At 33.0% G+C, this 23,947-nt stretch overlaps 1 protein-coding gene and 1 long non-coding RNA gene across 2 annotated transcripts in view; one reads left to right on the top strand and one right to left on the bottom strand.

The window, feature by feature from the left end:
* The window catches only part of LOC143057229 (nonsense-mediated mRNA decay factor SMG8-like), a 29,983-nt gene extending 24,647 nt beyond the window's left edge, over positions 1 to 5,336 (top strand). Inside the window, exons 18-21 of the mRNA XM_076230492.1 lie at positions 357 to 478; positions 2,708 to 2,769; positions 4,108 to 4,287; positions 5,047 to 5,336. Of these exons, the coding sequence (XP_076086607.1) occupies positions 357 to 478; positions 2,708 to 2,769; positions 4,108 to 4,287; positions 5,047 to 5,164 (482 nt within the window). The 3' untranslated portion in view covers positions 5,165 to 5,336. The remainder of the gene's footprint in view (positions 1 to 356; positions 479 to 2,707; positions 2,770 to 4,107; positions 4,288 to 5,046) is intronic.
* A 1,097-nt stretch (positions 5,337 to 6,433) lies between these two features.
* On the bottom strand, positions 6,434 to 12,012 carry LOC143057230 (uncharacterized). The gene is made up of 2 exons (XR_012972677.1): positions 11,846 to 12,012; positions 6,434 to 9,427 (listed from the first exon to the last, which is right to left on the bottom strand). It is a non-coding gene; the product is annotated as an uncharacterized LOC143057230 (long non-coding RNA).
* Between the last annotated feature and the right edge of the window lie 11,935 nt (positions 12,013 to 23,947).

Here is a 23,947-nt window from a genome sequence, read left to right as displayed (position 1 = left end):
TATTTGAAAACAAGAATGTGTCCCCAGTACACAGATGCCCCACTCGCACTATCATTTTCTATGTTCAATGGACCGTGAAATTGGGGTCAGAACTCTAATTTGACATTACAATTAGAAAGATCATATCATAAGGAACATATATACTAAGTTTCAGGTTGATGGGTCTACTACTTCATCAAAAACTACCTCGACCAAAAACTTTAACCTGAAACTGGTCAGACGAACGAACGGACAGATGAAGGGACGGACGGACGCATGGACATACAGACCAGAAAACATAATGCCCCTTTACTATTGTAGGTGGGGCATAAAAATAAATCATTGTAATAAAGTTTTATGTAAATTTGTTTTTTTAGATACAGCTGAAGTGAACCTTAGAATATATTTAGGAAATGAATATGAATGTCCAAGGGGACACAGATTTTTCTGTAGTGGACCTGAGAAAATCATAAAGGTCTCTAGTACCAGCTCTGTCAAGGTAAAATTATAACTTAAAATGGTGGACAATATATTTATGAGTTTTATTTGAGGCCACTGCTTGAGACATTTTGTCCTCTGGGGTACCACCAGCCCAGTTGTCAGCACTTATGAGAATGTCATTGTTTTGTTAATTAGGGCCCCGCCACCCGCCTATAGTGATCAGTCTGTCCGTCCGTCCATCCACTTTTGTGTCCGCTCCATATCTAGAGAACCATTATGATTTCATACTTTATACTTTACATGTTTATTAACCACCACCAGAGGGCGTGTCATGATGTATGTACAACTTCCTAGGTCAAAGGTCAAGGTAAAAAAACTTTGGTTTCAGTTGACAACCCTGTGTTCTGCGGTGAAGATCGTGTTCGCTCTATATCTTGAGAACCGTTATCATTTCAAAGTTTATACTTGACATGTATATAAACCCATACCAGATGGTGTGTCATAATTTATATGCAACTTCCTAGGTCAAAGGTCAAGGTCAAAAACTTTGGTTTCAGTTGACAACCCCATGTCCTATGGTAAAGATCGTGTCCGCTCTATATCTTGAGAACCGTTATCATTTCAAAGTTTATACTTGACATGTTCATAAACCAACACCAAAGGGTGTGTCATAATTTATTTACAACTTCCTAGGTCAAAGGTCAAGGTCAAAAACTTTGATTTCAGTTGACAAACCCATGTCCTATGGTAAAGATACAATTTTTTAATGCACATTATTCACAGCGGGGCCCACAGACATGGCTCCAATCTCAATGATATCTAGTTTTCTGTAAAGTTTTTTAAATGCGACGATGTTGATAGAATTGGCTGAAAACATAAAATATTTTTTTAATTTTTTGTTACCAATTGTATTATAAGTGATGTATTTGGGTCTCAATAAGTGTATGGGAATACCACTTGTCAGTTTTTCTGAAAAATTAACAGTGGTGCCACTCCAAACCTACAAATGTTTGTGCTGAAATATTCTTAGTTTATTGTAAACCACATCTTAATTTTTCAATTGAAATTTCAATGGGCAAAACATTTCCCCAAAAAAACGTAACAAATTTCTAGAAAAAATTAAATCTTTTCCTATACATGCTAATGTATTTATAAATTTGAAGCACATATAATTCCTCTTACATTTAAAGAATGATAGATTTAGCAATAAATACACAATATATTTACTCAAAACAATTTTTACAGTTTGGAAAATACACATTTAAATCGTTGTTCAATCATGATACTGACTCTACTCCTTTACTGTTCATAAAGTGAGCTGCATCTAATAGAAATCAATCTTATACAAGTGCACATATATATACATTTACATTGCTAATACTTTGATTGCTTTTTTAACATTGAAATACGAAATAAAAGATGTCTGTTTTGTGGGTTTCTTACATGAATATTGCCTCTATTCATAATTATAAACAGTGACAGACTTTTTAAACTCCATGTGGTAACCAACGCCTGTGTGAATCATTTCGTTAGAGTCCCTGAAGTGGATACCTTGGTATGCAGGGTTGTCAAATTATGCAAATAAATGCAACATTACAATAATACTCAAAATTGACAACAACACTTCGAATGGTCTGCAATTTTATTTGCTATGGTCTACATGTTTCGCCTGCAAGGCAGGCTTCATCAGGACAATTTTTATACAGATATTAATCCCTGAAGTACTCAAAGTGGTGCAATTTGACGTCATCATGGTGAGAAAACAATCAAAAGTGAAAGTAGCAATACAGAGTTATAAATAGATAAGATAAATATAGAAAATTAAGAAAATTAAAGTTTGTTAACAATGTAACTTGAGTTCGTTTTACTGACAGACTTTGTTTTCTCTTATATTTGAGTGTGAATTCACATTACTATAAGACGTGTCACAGTACTTTTCTATCCCAAATTCATGTATTTGGTTTTGATGTTATATTTGTTGATTTTGTATAATGCTTAGTCCGTTTCTGTGTATGTTACATTTTAATGTTGTGTCGTTGTTCTCCTCTTATATTTAATGCGTTTCCCTCTGTTTTAGTTTGTTACCCCAATTTTGTTTTTTGTCCATAGATTTACGAGTTTTGAACAGCGGTATACTACTGTTGCCTTCATTTGTATACAAGATTTTTTTTCAATCTGAAATAAGTTTACAGATGTATTGAAATTCATATGGTTGATTTCTATCCGACTCAGCTCCAATGTTTAATATGATTCGAAACACAATTGTATATTTTGTTTTGTTTTGCAGGATAATGCCAATAAATTAGTCAACTTAGATATGCCTCTCTATTGTGCTTGTCCTCACTGCAGGTATGTAAAGGTCATTGATAATTGGTGTAAAAGTTATTCACATTTTTCTCAAGCCTGTCACATTTATGTTGCATGATAAATTTGTAAACCTAAAATGATTGTTATGAAACTGGGACAGCAGCTTAATATTCTTCAAGATCACGAATAATAACTAAAAAAAAATATATCGTTTTTTTATGAATTAAATTTTTTAATGGACTTACATTTTACAGTCAACTTTACACTTTTACACTAGCAGCAACAGTAGCATGTGTGATATAGAGTTTAGAGGAACCCTTTATAATTTATTTTTCGAAACATTGGATATATAGACACTTGTTTCTTATTAAAGACTATATGTATATCTCAAGCAGGATTCCCAATAAGGATTTTTACTTGCTTAGTGCCGGGTCACTTTTGGCAATGATATCAATTTCGACAGTGAGAAGAAGAAATGTAATTGCTATATAATTTATGATTTCAGTTGTAAACACCAAATAGACATAAATTTTTCAATAATTTGAAACTTTTAAATTAGATGTATGGTAAGCCACAATACAATTCAATAGATACTTGTATTTTATATTATCATTTATCAGTGTTTTTCATGATTTATCTAAATCAGAAATTTAAAGGCCATCCAAATTATTCCTTTTATGATGTATGGGCCTCTTTGCTCTGTGTTCAAAGAAGTTCATATACAGTATCAATAATCTGTCAACACTGAGATTGTGAATTCAAACCTAGCATGTGGCAGTTGTATTGAACTTTGCTAGTAATTGACTGGGATCACCCATTTTTCTGCCAAATGTCAGTGGTTCTCTAGATCTCTCGGCTTTTCAGCTTGGTTCACACTGTATGAAATTGAGAATGGAAATGGGGAATGTGTCAAAGAGACAACAACCCGACCATAGAAAAAAACACAACAGCAGAAGGTCACCAATAGGTCTTCAATGTAGCGAGAAATTCCCGCACCGGGAGGCGTCCTTCAGCTGGCCCCTTTATTGGGTCTTTTAACTGAAAGTCTTTCCAGCTTCGTTCACACTGTATAGCTGAAAGTCTTTCCAGCTTTGTTCACACTGTATAGCTGATAGTCTTTCAAGCTTCGTTCACACTGTATGGCTGAAAGTTTTTCCAGCTTCGTTCACACTGTATAGCTGAAAGTCTTTTCAGCTTCGTTCACACTGTATAGCTGAAAGTCTTTCCAGCTTCGTTCACACTGTATAGTTGAAAGTCTTTCCAGCTTTGTTTACACTGTATATCTGAAAGTCTTTCCAGCTTCGTTCACACTGTATATCTGAAAGTGGCATTAAACACCAACAATCTATCAATCAATTTTATGTTATTATTACTTTTTAGATCATCTAAAGGATTCCTTGGTCAGTTAATGAGACTGTATGTAGTAACACCGGAGGGACCAGTCAGGATAACAGTCAACCCTATCATACAGCCTGCACCATCACCATGTCCTCTGTTCAACCTTGGTACAACTGATGTTGTAGAATTAAGTGCTAGTGCATTGTGGGTTATTAGATTACCGTATCCTTTTTGACCATACCTAGCAATTTATATTCATAACCAAAATGACCAGGATTTGTATGCTTACTTAAAGTGTTGGATATCTACAGTTTAAACTCTAGATGCAACTGAAGTAATTTATTTATAATTAAGGTTAATAAAGGATGATGACCATAAATTGCGTTCACAGCCGTGTCCAATGCATCTAAATGAATTTTTTATACAAATATTTTGGTGTAAATGTCAGAGGCGGATTTAAGTGGGGGGGGGGGGGTTGGCATGGGGCCCGGGCCCCCCTTTTGAGAAAAATATTTGGTTGCTTATATTGGTAATCACTGAAGCGTGACGAGATTGGCCCCCTCTTAGGCAGCCAGTGGGCCCCCACTTATGAAAATTTCTGGATCCGCCACTGAATGTCTACTGACAAAAAAACAAATTTAGACACACACAAAAAGTTTTGTGTTCTGAAGACAATATACCTTTGTATAGTTAGGGACTAGGTTGACTTGAAGAACATGTATGGTATTAAAATGTTAAATTGCAGAAAAATTTGGCTTTATAATTAATATTCTTATTGACCCATACTCATTAGAATATGATCCTTTCAAAAATGTCATAAAAAATGAAAGCTAAATATCTCTCAATCATGTCCGTTGTTCTGAATATGCATGAAATATTTGCTACTGGACATTAATCTAGCAAAAAATTATCAACATCACAGACGGTTCAAGATATAAAAGCAGTTTACAATCTCAATTTACATTTCTTAACTTTTGTAAGACATATATATCTAGGAGACCAAGGAGCTTACCTGATGCCGACAGAATCCCAACACTTGTCACAATGTAGGATGATGAAGGGAGTGTTTGGATATAGAGACGCCACACAAGAATCGTAACAAACCATGCAGTATAAATTAAAATGTACTATCTTACTTTCTCTCTCAAGTGAAAATTGATACGAAAAGTTTATGAATATAACTTGAAAGGCCTTATCAGGCTTACAAAATGTTGCTTTGTTGTTATAAAGATTGTTGAAGGAAAAGATTTTATAAATGTTATATACATGTACCATACGTTTTGTACTTGTCATTTTTCTAGCCTGGGTATAAAGTGTATTAGAATTTGTCCAATCTATCTTTGTATATTGATGTCACACAAGAGTTGTAACATACTATGCAGTGAAAATTAAAATGAACTATCTTACTTTTTATAATAAGTGAAAATTGATATATATATATACTGAAAGTTTATATATATATAACTCGAAAGGTGTAATTAATGATTGAATAAGGCCTATAAATGTTGTTTGTAGTTATAAAGACTGTTTAAGGAAAAGATTTTATAAATGTTATACAATTTCAAAGGAGATAAATAGAAAAATATGTTGAGTTTGAAAATGACGTTAAATCCAGTTCTGTAGGAGGCTTTAATGCCTGTAACCATGGTAACTTACCATGGAATAGGTATCAGTAACCATAATGACTAAATTCATAAATTTTTGCAATGTTTTGCCCACATTGCAATAGACGTATTTAGAATTTTGGTCTTTAGCTGTATTTTGCCTCCGAATGACCTTATATCACCTCTGAATAACCTTTTGACGTCAAGCAACAATCACTTTTTAGTTGTGACATCAAATGTTTTGAATTATGATGTCAAAGTTTACGGGAACCTGTGTGAATTTATGTAATGGCGGACAAATTTGCATACAAGTGTAGATACGTCTATGGAGTATGTTTCACAAACATAAAACTTGCAATTTCAAATTTGATTTCATTTTTTGCATGCAGCTTTTCTTAAAATCTCAATAATCCCTATCGTGTTTGTGCATTGAACAAATATCACAATTAAAGAGGCAAAAAAATGTTGAATTTGCAGTATAAATCCGGTTAGTTTTCTTTGTGTTATCTTTGAGATCATGTTTACTTGTTGCATAAATACCCAAAGTTTGAATGCAGGGGGTGTACATCTGCTAGTATTTTTGTCATTAACTGTGCCCAATAATCAAAACTGTTTAACATATATAATGTTCAGCTTTAACTTTGTTAGGTTATACTGTATAAAGTAATTATAGACCTGTCAATCCATCTACATCCCATTCGTTGTTCTGGTAAATGTAATGCAAACAAAGATAATTTTCACCAGCATCTACACATGACAACATGTTTATCAGTTTTTTTTACTTATTGCTTTATTAGTCAAGAGTTGTAAAACTATTTGATCCTTTTTCTAACAAAAAAAAATGACGATAATTACAGGTTGGCCTCTACCAATACATGCAATAGCATACAATGAATAATAAGGTTTTTAATTTTGAAGACTTTTACTTTTTTTTTTTGGAAATATGAAACTCAGTTTGTGGAAAAATACTTTTCATATGTTTACATAATTCTAAAATAGCAAAAGAAAATTTGAGAAAAAGATAAAGGAAGAAACCAAGTGAGAAATTTCATTTTTTTTGGTAAAGTTTTAAGAGGAATCTTCAAATGCACAGTATTGCGCGATTGATTTTTAAGATATTTGACATTTATTTTGTGTCAGAAACCTAAAGTATTTCTAAAATGTGATCACAATCCAAATTCAGACAGTATCAAGCTTGAAGAGAGTGTTCAAATTTGTCTTGACTGTTCAGGGTTCGACCTCTACGGTTGTATCATGTTGCGCTTAGCAAAGCATTTTATTCCCATATGTTTAAGGATTTTAATGAAATAATATATCATACCAGTATTCCTCCCTACCCATTAAACATGAATATTCGATATTTTGGTTCATTTTTTGTACATTCTTTAATTATCTTTTATATTTTAGAGTTTAATTGTGTCAAGATTTTAAAATTTACATGGTCATTGTTTTATGCTGTAGTATTGTTGTGTATATACACCCATTGTTAGCAAAGATGTGGCCATGGGATCAAAGCCGTTTTGTTTTATCTTTATTAAAGGACCATTAATGTACTGTAATCCAACTTATTTTTCGCGAGCGATTTATTTTCGCGACTTTCGCAAGGAAAAAAATAACGCAAATATTAATCGTCGCGAATATGAAATACTTGGATAATTCCCTATTGGATTTCAGAAAATTGCGAAATTAAATAGCCGCGAAGTGGTCCAGGAAGGGTAAAAAGCGAAATTAAGTATCCGCGAAAATAAGTTGGTTTACAGTAATTTGAAAACATCTTGTACTGATTTATTTTGATACATGATATAGAAATGCCGGACCAAACTCATTAGCAACCAACAATCTATTACTTGTTTTGTCGTAATGAATGGCATGCGGTGCTTTCATGCCATCGTCTGGTCCAAGTAATTGTTTCAAATGCAACCCATCTGATGAAATAACTACAACATTGTTTGAGCCACTTCCTGCTACATAAACGTTTGAATCTGAATCCAAGCATAGACTACGAGGTTCCTTTAGAACGGCATCCTTGAAGGACCATATTACCTTCCCTTTGATCTCATAACATGTAACAGAATGGTGAATGTTATCAGAATGATAAAAATAATGGTCATCGGAGGCAAGATAACTGAAAGTTGTAGATTTAGTTTTAAAAGGAAGAGTTGATGCTGTTAAATCTGTGTTGTTGGCAATGTTAAACATCTTTATTGAGTCATGCATGCAACTTATAATGGATTCATTTTTATTGTAGGTCGCTCCATATATCCAATTTTGGTTTCCAACATTTATTACTTTTTTCACTTGCAATGTTGCTACATCAACTATGTGAATTTTAAAATCGTAACCACCACCGGTAACAGCAACGGTTTCGGAATCAATGAATAAGGTATTGAAGGCATGTGAATTTTTCAGCTCTATTTCTTTCAAATATTTCCCTTTTCCATCATACTGCAATAAACATCCTGTGGACAACCTGGATTTTAAATTTGAGAACATAACATATTTGCCGACAAGACAGGATGTTATCGTTGTAAAGGCACTGACATCTATCTTACATATCAGTTTAGTGTTAATATTGTCAATACTATGCATATATGTCGGCGAAGATAGTATCTGAGCTGATTTGTCACTTTCCCAACTGAATCGGACACACGCGTCAGAAGTTATTGGTGTGAGCACACCGAATGAACGAACTCCTGTCATGATACCATTCAACTCTTCACTAATGGAGCATTCAAGGTTGATAAAACGTAAACTTTCATCGTTTTGCAATGATCGGACGAATTTCTCTTGACTTATTACAGGTTGTAGAAGTTTTGTTGTTCCCATAAACACTTGTATATTAGATCCGTACTTTTTCATTGCATCTACATCTATTCTGAGTTGTATAGTTTTGTACTTGTTAGCTTCTAATTTTTCAATAACTGAAATGACGTCTTGTTTCTTTTCACGTTCAATAACTGAAAGTTCATTCATTGTTGTGGCTTCAAGGTCGTCTAAGTGCTTGTTGATTTCAGCCCTTTTATCCTTAATTTGTGTTCTGATAGCCTGTTTCTGTTTTTCGAATTTCTCAAGATTATTTTTTCTATCAACGATCGCAGTTTGAATATTCTTTTCAACATCTTTCAATGTTTGTTCGTATTCGTTAATAGTCGCGGAAGATTTCGAAAATTCAACAAAATCTTCTAAAACTTTTGATCCTTTACAGTCGCTATGAGTTGTAGTAATGCATCTTTTGCAGCACAACTCGTTATGCACTGGACAGAAAAATTCAAACCTATCACCATGTACGTCACAATGTTGCTTGATCTCTCTAATAAAAGGAGGCAACTTGTTATACTCATCTATCAAGATAACTTGGTGACTTTTTGACGCCTTTGCTAGATTGTGATGATCTTTACAATCAGTACATAATGCTTCTTCACAGACAGGACAATATTCCTCTGCCGCCTTAGATATATGTCTGTTCTGACAAATGTCACAATATGTACCTGTACTAGACGCCATTCTAGAAAGGTCTAAGTGACTTCTGATATTTACAGTCAATATTGATACTTAAGTTTCTGACATGAACATTGAAAGATGGAAGAGTGCTGCATTATGAACCGCATCTTTCATTGAATATCCCCACTCATATACCGGTATATTTTGTAGTTTACAAAATGAAAGTTTCTATTGGTTGAAATTGGTTTCATATGGGAGAACATGTGTTCATTTGGTCGTTTTCATTGATGTCTGGAGAGGTATCATATTCATAAAACCTGTAAATATATATAATGTATTTTAATACTGTTTTAACACATTAGTTATATTTTAGACATAGACGAAATCAAGATGTTATTGCTATCTGTGTACAATAAATACCTTTTCCTTTTCAGTGGCGGTGTCCCTAAAACGTATTGTGTAACTGTAACAGCTCATAAAATGAAGCACCCGTTGCATTCATTTGATTATGTATAATATTGACCTTTACGACATTCCGTTGTTGTTCTTTTTTTTTAGCAACGCCACATCGTTAGGTATTTAATATAATTGCAGAAGCTGAATAAGTATATATACCTAAAACTTATTTTTATAATCATGACAATGCAGGCAAACATTCCAACCTCAATCCCAACACACACTATATAAAATACTGATGGGCAACACCAGTACTATATATTTTTTATGTCCTCCGTTCAAAAGTGGAGAATCTTAGTGGAATATATTTTACTAATTTGACCTTTCAGACCAATGTTATTTCAGAAAAAAAAATTTCTTATAGGCAACCCCAATACGAGGAATCAGTTCTTATTGGCGGAGGAAGCATTGTAGAGAGTCCCGACCATTGAATGGCAATCCTTAAAATATACGAATGAAAAGACAGCAACACGAGCGTAATACTATGTAAACAAAATCTCAGAAAAGATTAAACTGGCACATACCAATACCAAAATTATTTATTAGCGGAACATGTGTCTTATAATATTAAACAATATGTCAATAAGCGGTGGTAATTACATGTAATTCACCAGGCCCTTTGGACCTATAAGTCACTTTGAACATGTTTTCTAGTACGTATAAAAAGAATTATCATTGAACAGTGGACAAAATTAGAATTCAGGTTTGATTGTTCCTATACAAAAAGTTAAATGCATTGTTAAAACATTAAGCAGTTTTTCAAGGATACTTACAGATGAATACTTTAAATTGTTCATATTTAAAGATGTCTTCAAATGAGTGTTCTATATTCAGTTGAAGTTGAATTTTTAGATCTCGGTAAAAATTACAGTCCATCAGAAAGAGGCGTTCATTTTCGTTTTTGATGTGTTTTGTCATTTGATTTGGCCATGTGATTATGGACTTTCCGATTGGATTTCCTCTGAGTTCAGTATTTTTGTGATTTTACTTTTTTTTCAACACATTTTGTAACGAACCGTCCTGTTTCGATTCTCAAAGGAAGTGTGCCAAAACCAAATTGTGCCAGTATAGACCGTTCAGCACGAATGAGATACAGTTCAACATTTTGTTCACATTAGTATCCTGATTTGAATGTTTTATAATTATGTCCACAATTTTGAAAATCCAAGCGTAATACTTTTTTAACAAAAATCAAAGAAAAGTTGAAAATGGCATATATCTTGACGGAAATATGAGATAGTTCATTGAACTAGAGGCTCTTAAGAGCCTGTGTCGCTCACCTTGGTCTATGTGCATATTAAACCATTTACAAAAAAATGAAAATAAGACAATTACAATGAATTAGTTCTAAAAAGATAAATAACAAGTAGGGGTTTAAATAAGAAACTAGAACATGGCAGGAGCAACAAGATGCTGCCCTTAGAACAATAATACAACATTCAACCCGCAAATGCTGAATTTCCTTTTTTTAAATGTTTTGATTTTCTGTGTAACGGTTTTAGTCTGTATTTGTCCCGCTTTTTTTCTTTTGTCTAATATTATCTACTTGTTGATCCCGAATAACATACGTGTCACGTGTTATATACCTCTATTTGGTATTTCTGGTTACCGGAAATGTAGGACATAATTTATACTGTTTATTGTATTTTACGGGACTGTATACCTTTTTTTATGATTGTCGGCGGCGAACAGTTAGTGTCGTCTGTCACCCATGTGTTTGATAAAATGGCTGTGGAATAAAATTTAGATATCGATATTCAAAAGCGTGACTTCAATCTCATTAGTCCCCCCAAGACAACAAAAAGGATTGAGGCCCACGACATGGTGGAGGACCATGTGTTTGATAAAATGGCTGTGGAATAAAATTTAGATATCGATATTCAAAAGCGTGACTTCAATCTCATTAGTCCCCCCAAGACAACAAAAAGGATTGAGGCCCACGACACACGTTACTCTAGAATTTTTAAAGGAATTCTGCATAGATGGATATAAAATGTATTTATACACACGAAACTATAATCATATGAAAGGTCAAGAACATATCTTTAAAAAGATTCATATTGTTTGCTCTGAAAGGTTATTTACTTCCGCATTTATCAAACGTACATTTCTGTGCTTTATTGATTGTTACTATTTTTATATCGAGTATGAATTTATGCAACTTTGAATTTAACATTATTAATGTTATGATATCTGTACTGTAAACACATTCCTAACATGCCAAAAATTGTTCTTGAACATTTTAATATATTTATATTAATAATATGTATTTTACCTACCCATAAATGCTAAGTTAATATGGCGGACCTTCAAGGTTAGCAACACCTTTGCATGACGTCATATGTCCCACTTATGAAAATTAAAATAGATAAAATGATTTCCAGAAAATAATATTTAAACAGGCAGTTACTTTGGAGGGACATAGCTAGCAATCAAATATTCACACACACACACGATAGAAATCGATTATATCATTCTAAAAATATGTTATTCAACTTAGTAATGCTCAAAATGTAAATAATTGATTCTTGATTCCTTTTAATTTCAAAATCAATGAAACTTCTGTTCATCAATAAAATAATTAATCTTTATTTTACCCTCGAAAATTTAACATGTACAAGATACATATGATAAATGTTACATTCCATTTAAGAGTGACTTTGTTTTGATCAACTGCATGTGTGTATGTGTAGCACCCTCTACCTTTTTACTGTAGATAATACATACTGTATGACATAATTTTTTGATTTCACCATAAACAAGGTGTACAATGCATAGGAAAGGCTATAAAGTATCACAAACAAAAGTTTACTTTTAAAGGTAAAACTAGTAATGCAATTAAAACGCATAAATGTCTAGGCTGTTTCTTTAATAAACATTTGTCGAAAAAAAGCCATTCAAGTTGATCACTTTTAAAGCAGGTTTTTTTTATATTTTCACCAGTAATATTAAAACAGAATTAGATAGTTAATGGCAATGAGAGAATCACGTGTATGATTAATCTTGTACCTGAATATTCAAGTTAATCAGCCGTTGATAATACTCATAATAAATATCATCTTTCCAAAATAATATATTTATTCATCGAGTTAGATACTCATTATGGTAACAGTACATTTATATATTCTGGAACCTTGTTGTGGAATTCCTTAAATTGTTTTTGACTTTGAAGGAAAATGTCAAACATATCTCTAGAATATACATGACGTAGTGAACTTTTTAGGAGAAAATATCATAAATATACTTATTTATTTAAGTAAAAGGTAATTGTATACCGGTATTATATATGTGCTCTTTATATGGTTTTTGTCGAGCCTGCCATTTTTGCTGCAGAAAGCTCGACATAGGGATATTGATCCGGCGGCGGCGGCGGTGGCGGCGTTAGCTAACTTTTTAAAAGCTTTATATTTTAGAAGGTGGAAGACCTGGATGCTTCATACTTTGTATATAGATGCCTCATGTTACGAAGTTTCCGTCAGTCACATGTCAAATGTCCTTGACCTCATTTTCATGGTTCAGTGACCACTTGAAAAAAAAGTTCAGATTTTTTTAATGTTGAATTCTCTCTTATTATAAGTAATAGGATAATTATATTTGGTATGTGCGTACCTTGCAAGGTCCTTTTGCCCGTCAGACAGTTTTCACTTGACCTCGACCTCATTTCATGGATCAGTGAACAAGGTTAAGTTTTGGTTGTCAAGTCCATATCTCAGATGCTATAAGCAATAAGGCTAGTATATTCGGTGTATTGAAGGACTGTAAGGTGTACATGTCCAACTGGCAGGTGTCATCTGACCTTGACCTCATTTTCATGGTTCAGTGGTTATAGTTAAATTTTTATGTTTTGGTCTGTTTTTCTCATACTTTTTGCAATAGATCTACTATATTTGTTGTATGGAATGATTGTAAGGTGTACATGTCTAGCGAGCAGATGTCATCTGACCTTGACCTCATTTTCATGGTTGAGTGGTCAAAGTTAAGTTTTTTAGGTTTGGTCTTTTTATCTAATACTATATGCCATAGGTCAACTATATTTGGTGAACGGAAATATTTTATGATATATATGTCAGCCGCGCAGGTTTTATTTGACCTCGACCTCATTTTCACGGTTCATTGCTCAGTGTTAAGTTTTTGTGTTTTGGTCTATTTTTCTTAAACTATAAGTAATAGGTCAACTATATTTGTTGTATGGAAGCATTGTTAGCTGTACATATCTGCCTGGCATGATTCATCTGACCTTGACCTCATTTTCATGGTTCATTGGTCTTTGTTTAGTTATCTTGGTTAATGTTAAGTTTATGTGACAGTTTTTAATAAAGCTTTATATTTTAATAGGACTATCATCATAATATCAATTAGTAGTAAATAAGGCGAGACATTTCAGCGTGTGCACTTTGTGTTAATTTTAGTTCTTATATATATGTCGGAGTTAATTATGACGTGCACTATCACTAAACAAGTTTACATTTTTGTTTAGAGGCCAGCTGAAGCACGCCTCCGGGTGCGGGATTTTCTCGCTGCATTGGAGACCCATTGCCGGCCTTCAGCTGTTATCTGCTCTTTGGTCGGGTTGTTGTCTCGTTGACACATTCCTCATTTCCATTTTCACTTTTATCGTGTATGCAGTGTGCCACGGTTTTGTTTATATCAAAGCAGTTCTTGTATTTTATAATCCGAATCATGTGAGAAACATTGTCCATTGCTTCCATTTTCCATAATTGGTTTTTTTTCTAATCCAACTTAGGTAATTGCATGAATTAAATAGAGGTTGTGGTAATGTGAAAAAATCCTGCTGCATTGCTTGAGATAACACATCGAGATTCTGAACTACCAATACTCTCTCATGTATTGTGTTTTCATTTGTTACAGAACTGGGTCGTTATAGCTGCTGGTGAACTATAAGTCACCAATTACAAGTGTATCATCAGCTCAGTAGTAAGTTATTTGATACTGACATGTTTTATAACAAAATGTTAATAAATTGTTTGTTGTTGATTTAGAAACTTCTGAGAAACTAAGGTTTCAACTTCCTCATATAAACCCTTAGATAGATTTGGCTTTTAGATGTTCAAGATCATTTTTGGTCATTTAGCCCTTCAAATGTTTCGGTTTTAATAATCACTGGTTTTCAAATATTCGGCTTTCAGCTTTCCTGATCAAGGGAAATCCAGGAAAGTGCTTCGGACATACTTCATTTATAAAGTGTCGTTTTCATTATGTTGAAGATATGCTCATTCGATCGATTTTTATCTCAAGCTTTACAATATCAATGATAGAATCTACTCAATCACACATACAAGGTTTGATCAATCGAGTGAAATGCAGTTAACATCAGTGATTCGTATGAATGGTTGGTACACTCTGTTTTGAGCATTCTTGTGTTTAAAAAAATGTTCATTGTGACCACTGACACATATTGTTGTTTATATTTGATACGTTTCCCTCAGTTTTAGTTTGTAACCCGGATTTGTTTTTTCTCTATGGATTTATGAATTTCGAACAGCGGTATACTACTGTTGCCTTTATTTTCCACGTAAGGGAAAAGTAAAACCCCAAAAATACTCAACTCCGAGGAAAATTCAAAATGGAGAGTTCCAATTAAATGGCAAAATCAAATGATAATGCGCATCAAACGAATGGACAACAATTGTCATATTCCTGACTTGGTACAGGCATTTTCAAATGTAGAAAATGCCTGTGCTAAGGAACATTTGTGCTCGAAGGCACCCATAGTAATTACATTGTCCATTTTAGTCACAAATACAACCTTTTGTTTGAAACGTGGTATTTTATTTATGTAATACTATGTGGTCTTGTTATTTACAGAAATGCACAGTTCTTGGAGGGTGTAAACCTGCCACTAACATCATACACCATTACACTATTCACAATACACCATTACACCATACACCCTGTGCCATTACACCATATAAAATATTTCTTTGCACCATACACGTTACACATTTGCACCATACACCTTACACATTACACCATAATGTAATTTAATTTAAAAGAAAACGTGCGACTACAATTTTTTTGATTTATTTTAAAAAACGGATTATGATCACAATATTGTAAATTAATGTATAAAGTTTAAAAAATCAGTTCTATATTTTGCATAGTTTTAAATGTCGTAAACCATTAATTCACGCCATTCCCGATCGCACGTTACACCATTACACCATAGAACCATACAGCTGCTACCATTGCACTAAATGCCATACACCATTATATCATACACGTTTTATAAGAATTGTACACCATCCACGGGATGTATATACTTGACGTGAAGTACAAATATTGTATATTATCATATATTGGTTAATTAGAAAAACCGAGATGGTTTGATACTTATTCCAGTTGTGAGGTATACGACGTGGATCTATTCTTAAACATCCCGTCATTGTGTTATAGTACTATGGTAAATTTGTGTATTATTAGGTCTTTCAACCTTTTCGGTTGAAAGACCTATAGGGTTTGTTCTGATTATTAGGTCTTTCCACTTTTCCCACTTTTCCGTGGAAAGACCTATTGCTTTTCTTCTGATTATTATTTTTTTTTTCTTCCGCCAAATGTTTTTCCTTCGCTGTTTTTTTGTTTTGCAAGATGTCGCTTAGATATTTGGAATATGATATCGAACAGTTAATGCGCTTTTGAAACTGACCCTGTGAAACCGAATACTTTCCTATATATGAGTTATCTCCCCGAACACTGTTTTTATTGTTATCGCTTAATCTTCGCAACCGTATAAGAAACTGACAAATTTATTTTACCAAATTGCTAGTTATATCCTCAGGATGATTAGATTAATTTTGACCGAAGCTATCCGGAGATTCCATATGAGAGTTATTTCCCCTTTTGTATTTGATATAAGTGATATGCATTTTTAACTTGAAAACCATAAGTTATAGAGGCCTAGGGTCTTTTGATTTGAGGTACTTGGTCCAAAAAAATGAGTGAAAATGAGGTCAAGGTCAAAGGTCAAGGTCATGATTAAAATTTGGATTTTGGCTTGTTATCTCTTATTTTCAGAAATCATATAAGATATCGACAAAATATTTTCACAAAATTGTTAGTTACGACATGTTGTAACACATAAATCTTAGTCGAAAGGGTACGTAGACATTTGACGCGGGTTTTCCCCCTTTTTATATCTAATATCATACGTATGGTAATATAACTCATTAACAATATAAAGTAGAGGACTAGAGTCTTTTGATTTGAGGTCCTTGGTTTATGACCTTGAAATTGACGTCAAGGTCATATGCTAATTGAACATTCTAGATTTTGACCTTTGCTTTTACCTCAAATGTACACATGATAAAGCCATGGGACTTTTTGCATTAAGTTGTAAGCAATGTGACCTTAAAAAAGACAACCGGAAGTGACTTTTTGTAAACCGGAAGTAGCTATTTTTTTTACCTAAATCAATGTAAAAGTATATAAAACCATATATTTTTGGAATCAGTGTCAAGAACACTATCAAAAGATACCGGAAGTAACATCTTTTAAACCGGAAGTAAACATTATCTCCCTTATATATATCTTTTTGTATAGAAACAATATATTTTTGGAATCAGCGTTCAATAAGCTGTCATTTGACGCTGAAATTGACATTTGAAACAAAATCTGATTATTTTCATATCAAAATAGATCCTTACTGGTGGAAAGACCTTCAATTGTTCTCTGAACAATTGGTTTTTAATTGTCTTTACTTTTTGTTAATAATAATATGCTTGGTCTAAAATGTATATACCATTTTGTGCTTCTTTGTTACATATTGTTTGTTTTATAACACAATGTTGACTGCTGTGCCCCTATTTTTGACATTTTTACCTATTATGTCTGTGTGTTGTCAATATAATGGAATTTGATGCGAGGGTCATACAGGTGAAGGGTTTCGCTAGCTTAAACACTAGGTTTAATCCACCATTTTCACTTTAATCAATAAGAAAATGCGTGTTCCAAATCAGGAATATTACAGTTGGTATCCATTCGTTTGATTTTCTTTTTAGCTTTTGAAAGGGACATTCTTTTTGAATTTCCCTCGGAGTTCAGTATTTTTGTGATTTTAATTTTTTTTGTATATTACGTGATGTAAACAGGGTCGGAATATATAACATTTCATTAAGACAATTGACGGAAATGATACTATACAAATATAGCCTTTGTATGAGGTCGATACAAGGATATATTGACCTGAAAGAAGTATATTGACTGAGGACAAAGTCCGAGGTCGATATACTTCTTTGGGTCGATATATCCTGTATTGACCTCATACAAAGGCTATATTTGTTATATTATTACTTGGATAACTGGTGACATTATTTGTACCAATATATTGGTGTACTGTTATTTGTACAATAGTTGACAGATTGCATCAACATAAATTGTAAGTGTTAACATAATCGATCACAATTTAAACTGACCAATTAGAACAAATGTATTCTGTCTTCATAATTATGGTGGTCTGAAAATGTTTCCTACACCTGGAACATATATTATCATAACTGTTGCATGAAAAAAAGATAAAAAGAGTCCGAGAATAAATCCATTCAATTCAATGTTGCAAGAAAAAAACCTTTTTTGTTGACGTGTGTGTTTGCTCATTATATTCTAATTTGAAAAATATTGATGCTGAGGAGAAAACACTCGACAGATCCCACCTATAGAGGCACAGTAATAACCGTACAAATAAAGGAGCATTCTACAAACGGTCTACATCTTCTTTTTTATATATCAAAAGTGTTGAATTCATACTGTTCATTGAGAATATGTTTCGACTATTAAATATGTACATGTTACCATACGCAATAAAAAAAAAAGCCAATATATAAAACTTTCATTTCAACTGCATGTCTAAATAAAAACAACAAAAAAACAGGAATGAATAAAAAGTATTTTAAATGCAACCAGGTGCTCCGCAGGGCGCAGCTTTATACGACCGCAGAGGTCGAACCCTGAACAGTTGGGGCAAGTATGGACAAAACATTCAAGCGTGATACAGCTCTGAATTTGGATTGTGATCAAATTTTTGACATTACATGGTTTTTTTTTACACAAAACAAATGTCAAGATTTTACAAATCAATTAAAGATTTCTTCTTCAAACTTTTTAAATCTAAAATTAAAAAGTTGACACAGCATAAGTTTCTGACACAGAATGAATGTGGTCTAATGAACTTAAAAGGTTTTTTTTGCCTTTGAGCAATTCACTATGCTGTTGAATATTAATCCTCTCAAAAAAATGTTTGAAGAAATTTTCTTTTTATTTATGAAATCTGAAATGAGAAAAATTTAACCCCCCCCCCCTTTTTTTCACATCCCCGTTTCCCTTTTTCCAAAACTGATATCAATTCAAATTTCTAATGGAGTTTGCAACAATAACTACTCTTTTAAATACATCATAAACTATTAAAATGTAAAATAAAGTGCTTGTTATCACTGAATGGTAAAGATTGGTTGGTAGTAAAAGTGAATATACATTGTTTATTGTATAAAACAATAAAAAAAACTTCATCAGCAACATTTTATATTGGCAAATTTCCAATGAAGTTATTTACATAAAGTTATTGGCAAATAAAAATAGAAAATGACATCATAGTCATGTCTGGCAAATGAACAACATACATTATCTAAAAACATTTTAGATAAGATAAGGAAAAAAAGCTTCATCAGCAACATTTTATATTGGTAAATTTCCAATGAAGTTATTTACATAAAGTTATTGGCAAATAAAAATAGAAAATGACATCATAGTCATGTCTGGCAAGTTTTCAACATATATTATCAACTACTATTCTATACAAAGAAAGATAACTCCAATTGAAAATTAATTGTTATTGCACAATATTGTGCAATTAGATATTTCTTGCTATTGTGCAATACTGTGCAATTGAAAATTTCTTGCTATTGCACAATACTTGATATGGAATCCTGATTTGGACCAACTTGAAAACTGGGCCCATAATCAAAAATCAAAGTACATATTTAGATAAAGCATATCAAATAAGCCCAAGAATTTAATTTTTGTTAAAATCAAACTTAGTTTAATTTTGGACCCTTTGGACCTTAATGTAGACCAATTTGAAAACTGGACCAAAAATTAAGAATCTACATACAAAGTTAGATTTGGCATATCAAAGAACCCATTTATTCAATTTTTGATGAAATCAAACAAAGTTTAATTTTGGACCCCCATTTAGACCAACTTGAAAACTAGGCCAATAATTAAAAATCTAAGTACATTTTTAAATTCAGCATATCAAAGAACCCCAAGGATTCAATTTTTGTTAAAATCAAACTAAGTTTAATTTTGGACCCTTTGGACCTTAATGTAGACCAATTTGAAAACGGGACCAAAAATTAAGAATCTACATACATAGTTAGATTTGGCATATCAAAGAACCCCAATTATTCAATTTTTGATGAAATCACACAAAGTTCAATTTTGGACCCTTTGGGCCCCTTATTCCTAAACTGTTAGGACAAAAACTCCCAAAATCAAACCCAACCTTCCTTTTATGGTCATAAACCTTGTGTTTAAATTTCATAGATTTCTATTTACTTATACTAAAGTTATGGTGCAAAAACCAAAAATAATGCTTATTTGGGACCCTTTTTGGCCCCTAATTCGTAAACTGTTGCGACCTCAACTCCAAAAATCAATCCCAACCTTCCTTTTGTGGTCATAAACCTTGTTTTAAATTTCATTGATTTCTATTTACTTATACTAAAGTTATTGTGCGAAAACCAAGAATAATGCTTATTTGGGCCCTTTTTTGGCCCTTAATTCCTAAACTGTTGGAACCAAAACTCCCAAAATCAATCCCAACCTTCTTTTTGTGGTCATAAACCTTGTGTTAAAATTTCATTGATTTTTATTCACTTTTACTAAAGTTAGAGTGCGAAAACTAAAAGTATTCGGACGACGACGACGACGACGACGACGCCAACGTGATAGCAATATACGACCAAAAAATTAAAATTTTTGCGGTCGTATAAAAACGGTTAAATCATATTCGGTCTTGTATTAGTACACACATGAATATATTCCTTCCTTTTCTCTAAAACATATCCTTCGGTATTTCGATATATTTTAAAATAAATTCCATATTTCATAATTTGAAAAGCTCAACTTAAATAATTTCAAAATTTTGAAATCAGAGTTGAATAAATAAGATCAATTTGGAACACTTATATCAGTTTCTGTACCTATAAATCGATCGTCTTGTCTGTTAGAAAATGACTCATGGCTGGTCTTTTTTAAAAGCACTTTATATTTATATTTGAATTTGAATATAATTGCTTTGCTGTTTTAATTAGACACTTGGTATAAGAATGCCGGACCATTAGCATTCGCGACCAGCAATCTTTTATTTAATTTATCGAAATGAATTGCATGAGGAGCTACTATTCCATCGTCTGGTCCAAGTAATTGTTTATAATGCAATCCATCTGATGAAATGACTACCACATTGTTTGAACCACTTCCAGCTACATAAATGTTTAAATCTGAATTCAAACATAGACTACGGGGTTCATTTAGAACAGCATTCTTGAATGACCATAATGTTTTCCCTTCAAGCCCATAACATGTAACAGAATTCTTTTCGTAGTCTGAATGATAGAGATGCTTGTTATCGGATGCAAGATAATTACCTACTGAATTTGTAGTTTTAAAACGAATATTAGATAACCTTAACATGTCTATTTCGATGTCAATATCAAAACTGTTTATCAAATTGTCATCTATCTTGCTTATGCAGCCGATGATGGATTTATTTTCATAAGTTGCTCCATACAACCACTGTCTGTCCCCTATACATATAGTTCTTTTTACTTGTAATGTAGCTAATTCAACAATCTTTATATTGAAAGAAAGACCTCCACCAGTAACCGCAATAGTATCGGAATCAATAAATACGATATCGAACGCCAATGATTTCTTCAGCTTTATTTGTTTCAAATATTTCCCTTCGCTATCATATTGCAATATATTTCCGTGAGTCGAAAACAAAAGATATTTACCCAACACACATGATGTTATAGTTTTAGAGGTATATACACCTATCTTACGTATCAGTTTAGTGTTAATATTGTCAATACTATTCAAATCTGTCGGTGCTGTCAATATCTGAGCTGACTTGTCACTTTTCCAATTGAATTGAACACGTGGATCAGACGAAATCGGTGTAACCGTACCAAATGATGGAATCCTTGTCCTGATGCTATTTAACTCTTTACTAATGGAACATTCCAGGTTAACGAAACGTAAACTCTCGTCGTCTTGTAATGATCGAACAAATCTTTCTTGACTTGATACGGGTTGTTGAAGTTTTGTTGTTCCCATAAAGACTTGTATATTTGATCCATACTTTTTCATTGCATCTACATCTTTCCTGAGTTGAATATTTTTGTTCTTGTTTCCTTCTAATTTTTCAATAATTGAATGAACGTTTAGTTTCTTTTCACCTTCAATAGCTGAAAGTTCATGCATTAATGTAGCTTCAAGGTTGTCAAAATGCATGTTGATTTCATTCCTTTTATCCTTTACTTGTTTTCTGATAGCCTGTTTCTGCTTTTCGAACTGCTCAAGATTATTTTTTCTATCAAAGATCGCATTTTGAATATTCCTTTCAACATCTTTCAAAATTTGTTCGTATTCATTAATGGCTGCGGATGATTTCGAAAATTCAACAAAATCTTCTATAACTTTGTATCCTTTACATTCGTTATGAGTTGTAGTAATGCATCTTTTGCAACACAACTCGTCATGCGTTGGACAGAAAAATTCAAACCTATCACCATGTACGTCACAGTGTTGTTTAATCTCTCGAATAAAGGAAGGCAACTTGTTATACTCATCTATCAAGATAACTTGGTGACTTTTTGACGCCTTTGCTAGTTTGTGATGATCTTTACAATCAGTACATAATGCTTCTTCACAGACAGGACAATATTCCTCTGCCGCCTTAGATATATGTCTGCTCTGACAAATGTCACAATATGTACCTGTACTTGAAGCCATTCGGTACAGGTCTAAGTGACTTCTGATATTTTTCAGTCAATATCAATAGTGAAACACTCTGCAAATAAAAATTAAAATGCCTTAGACAGTTTGTGATGATTTTTAAGATCGGTGCATAACGCCTCGTCAAACAGAGTACAATTTTCATCTGCTGTCTAAATAAACTCATCATAGTTACCAGAATTGAAATTTTATATTTACGCCAGACGTGCGTTTTGTCTTCAAAAGACTCATCAGTGACGCTCGAATAAAAAAATGTTAAAAAGGTCAAATGAGGAACGAAGTTAGATAGCATTAAGGACCAAAAATTCCGAAAATTTTTGCCAAAAACAGCTAAGATAATCTATTCCTGAGGTAGAAAAGCCTTAGTATTTCAAAAATTCAAAGTTTTGTTGACAGTTAATTTATAATTATGGAGATATCAATGATAACTGAAGTCAACACAGAAGTGATGACTATTGGGCTGGTGATACCCTTGGGGAATTAAAACTCCGCCAGCAGGGGTGTCGACCCAGTGGTTGTAAATAAACTCATAATCGATACCAGGATTGAAATTTTATATTTACGTCAGAGGCGCGTTTCGTCTTCAAAAGGCTCATCAGTGACGCTCGAATAAAAAAATGTTAAAAAGGTCAAATAAAGTACGAAGTTGGATAGCATTAAGGACCAAAAATTCCTAAAAATTTTGCCAAATACAACTAAGATAATCTATTCCTCAGGTAGAAAAGCCTTAGTTATTCAAAAATTCAAAGTTTTGTTAACAGTCAATTTACTATTATGGAGATATCAATGATAACTCAAGTCAACACATAAGTGATGACTATTGGGCTGTTGATACCCTCGGGGAATTAAAACTCCACCAGCAGGGGTGTCGACCCAGTGGTTGTAAATAAACTCATAATCGATACCAGGATTGAAATTTTATATTTACGCCAGAGGCGCGTTTCGTCTTCAAAAGGCTCATCAGTGACGCTCGAATAAAAAAATGTTATAAAGGTCAAATAAAGTACGAAGTTAGATAGCATTAAGGACCAAAAATTCCTAAAAATTTGGCCAAATACAACTAAGATAATCTATTCCTCAGGTAGAAAAGCCTTAGTTATTCAAAAATTTAAAGTTTTGTTAACAGTCAATTTACTATTATGGAGATATCAATGATAACTCAAGTCAACACATAAGTGATGACTATTGGGCTGTTGATACCCTCGGGGAATTAAAACTCCACCAGCAGAGGCATCGACCCAGTGGTTGTAAATAAACTCATAATAGATACCAGGATTGAAATTTTATATTAACGCCAGACGCGCGTTTCGTCTACAAAAGACTCATCAGTGACGCTCGGATAAAAAAAT

Source organism: Mytilus galloprovincialis, chromosome 13 (genome assembly GCF_965363235.1).
Source record: "Mytilus galloprovincialis chromosome 13, xbMytGall1.hap1.1, whole genome shotgun sequence".
NCBI classification, from domain to species: Eukaryota; Metazoa; Mollusca; class Bivalvia; order Mytilida; family Mytilidae; genus Mytilus; species Mytilus galloprovincialis.
Note: the sequence above shows the minus strand (reverse complement) of the source record. Positions and strands in the feature narration are given on the sequence as shown.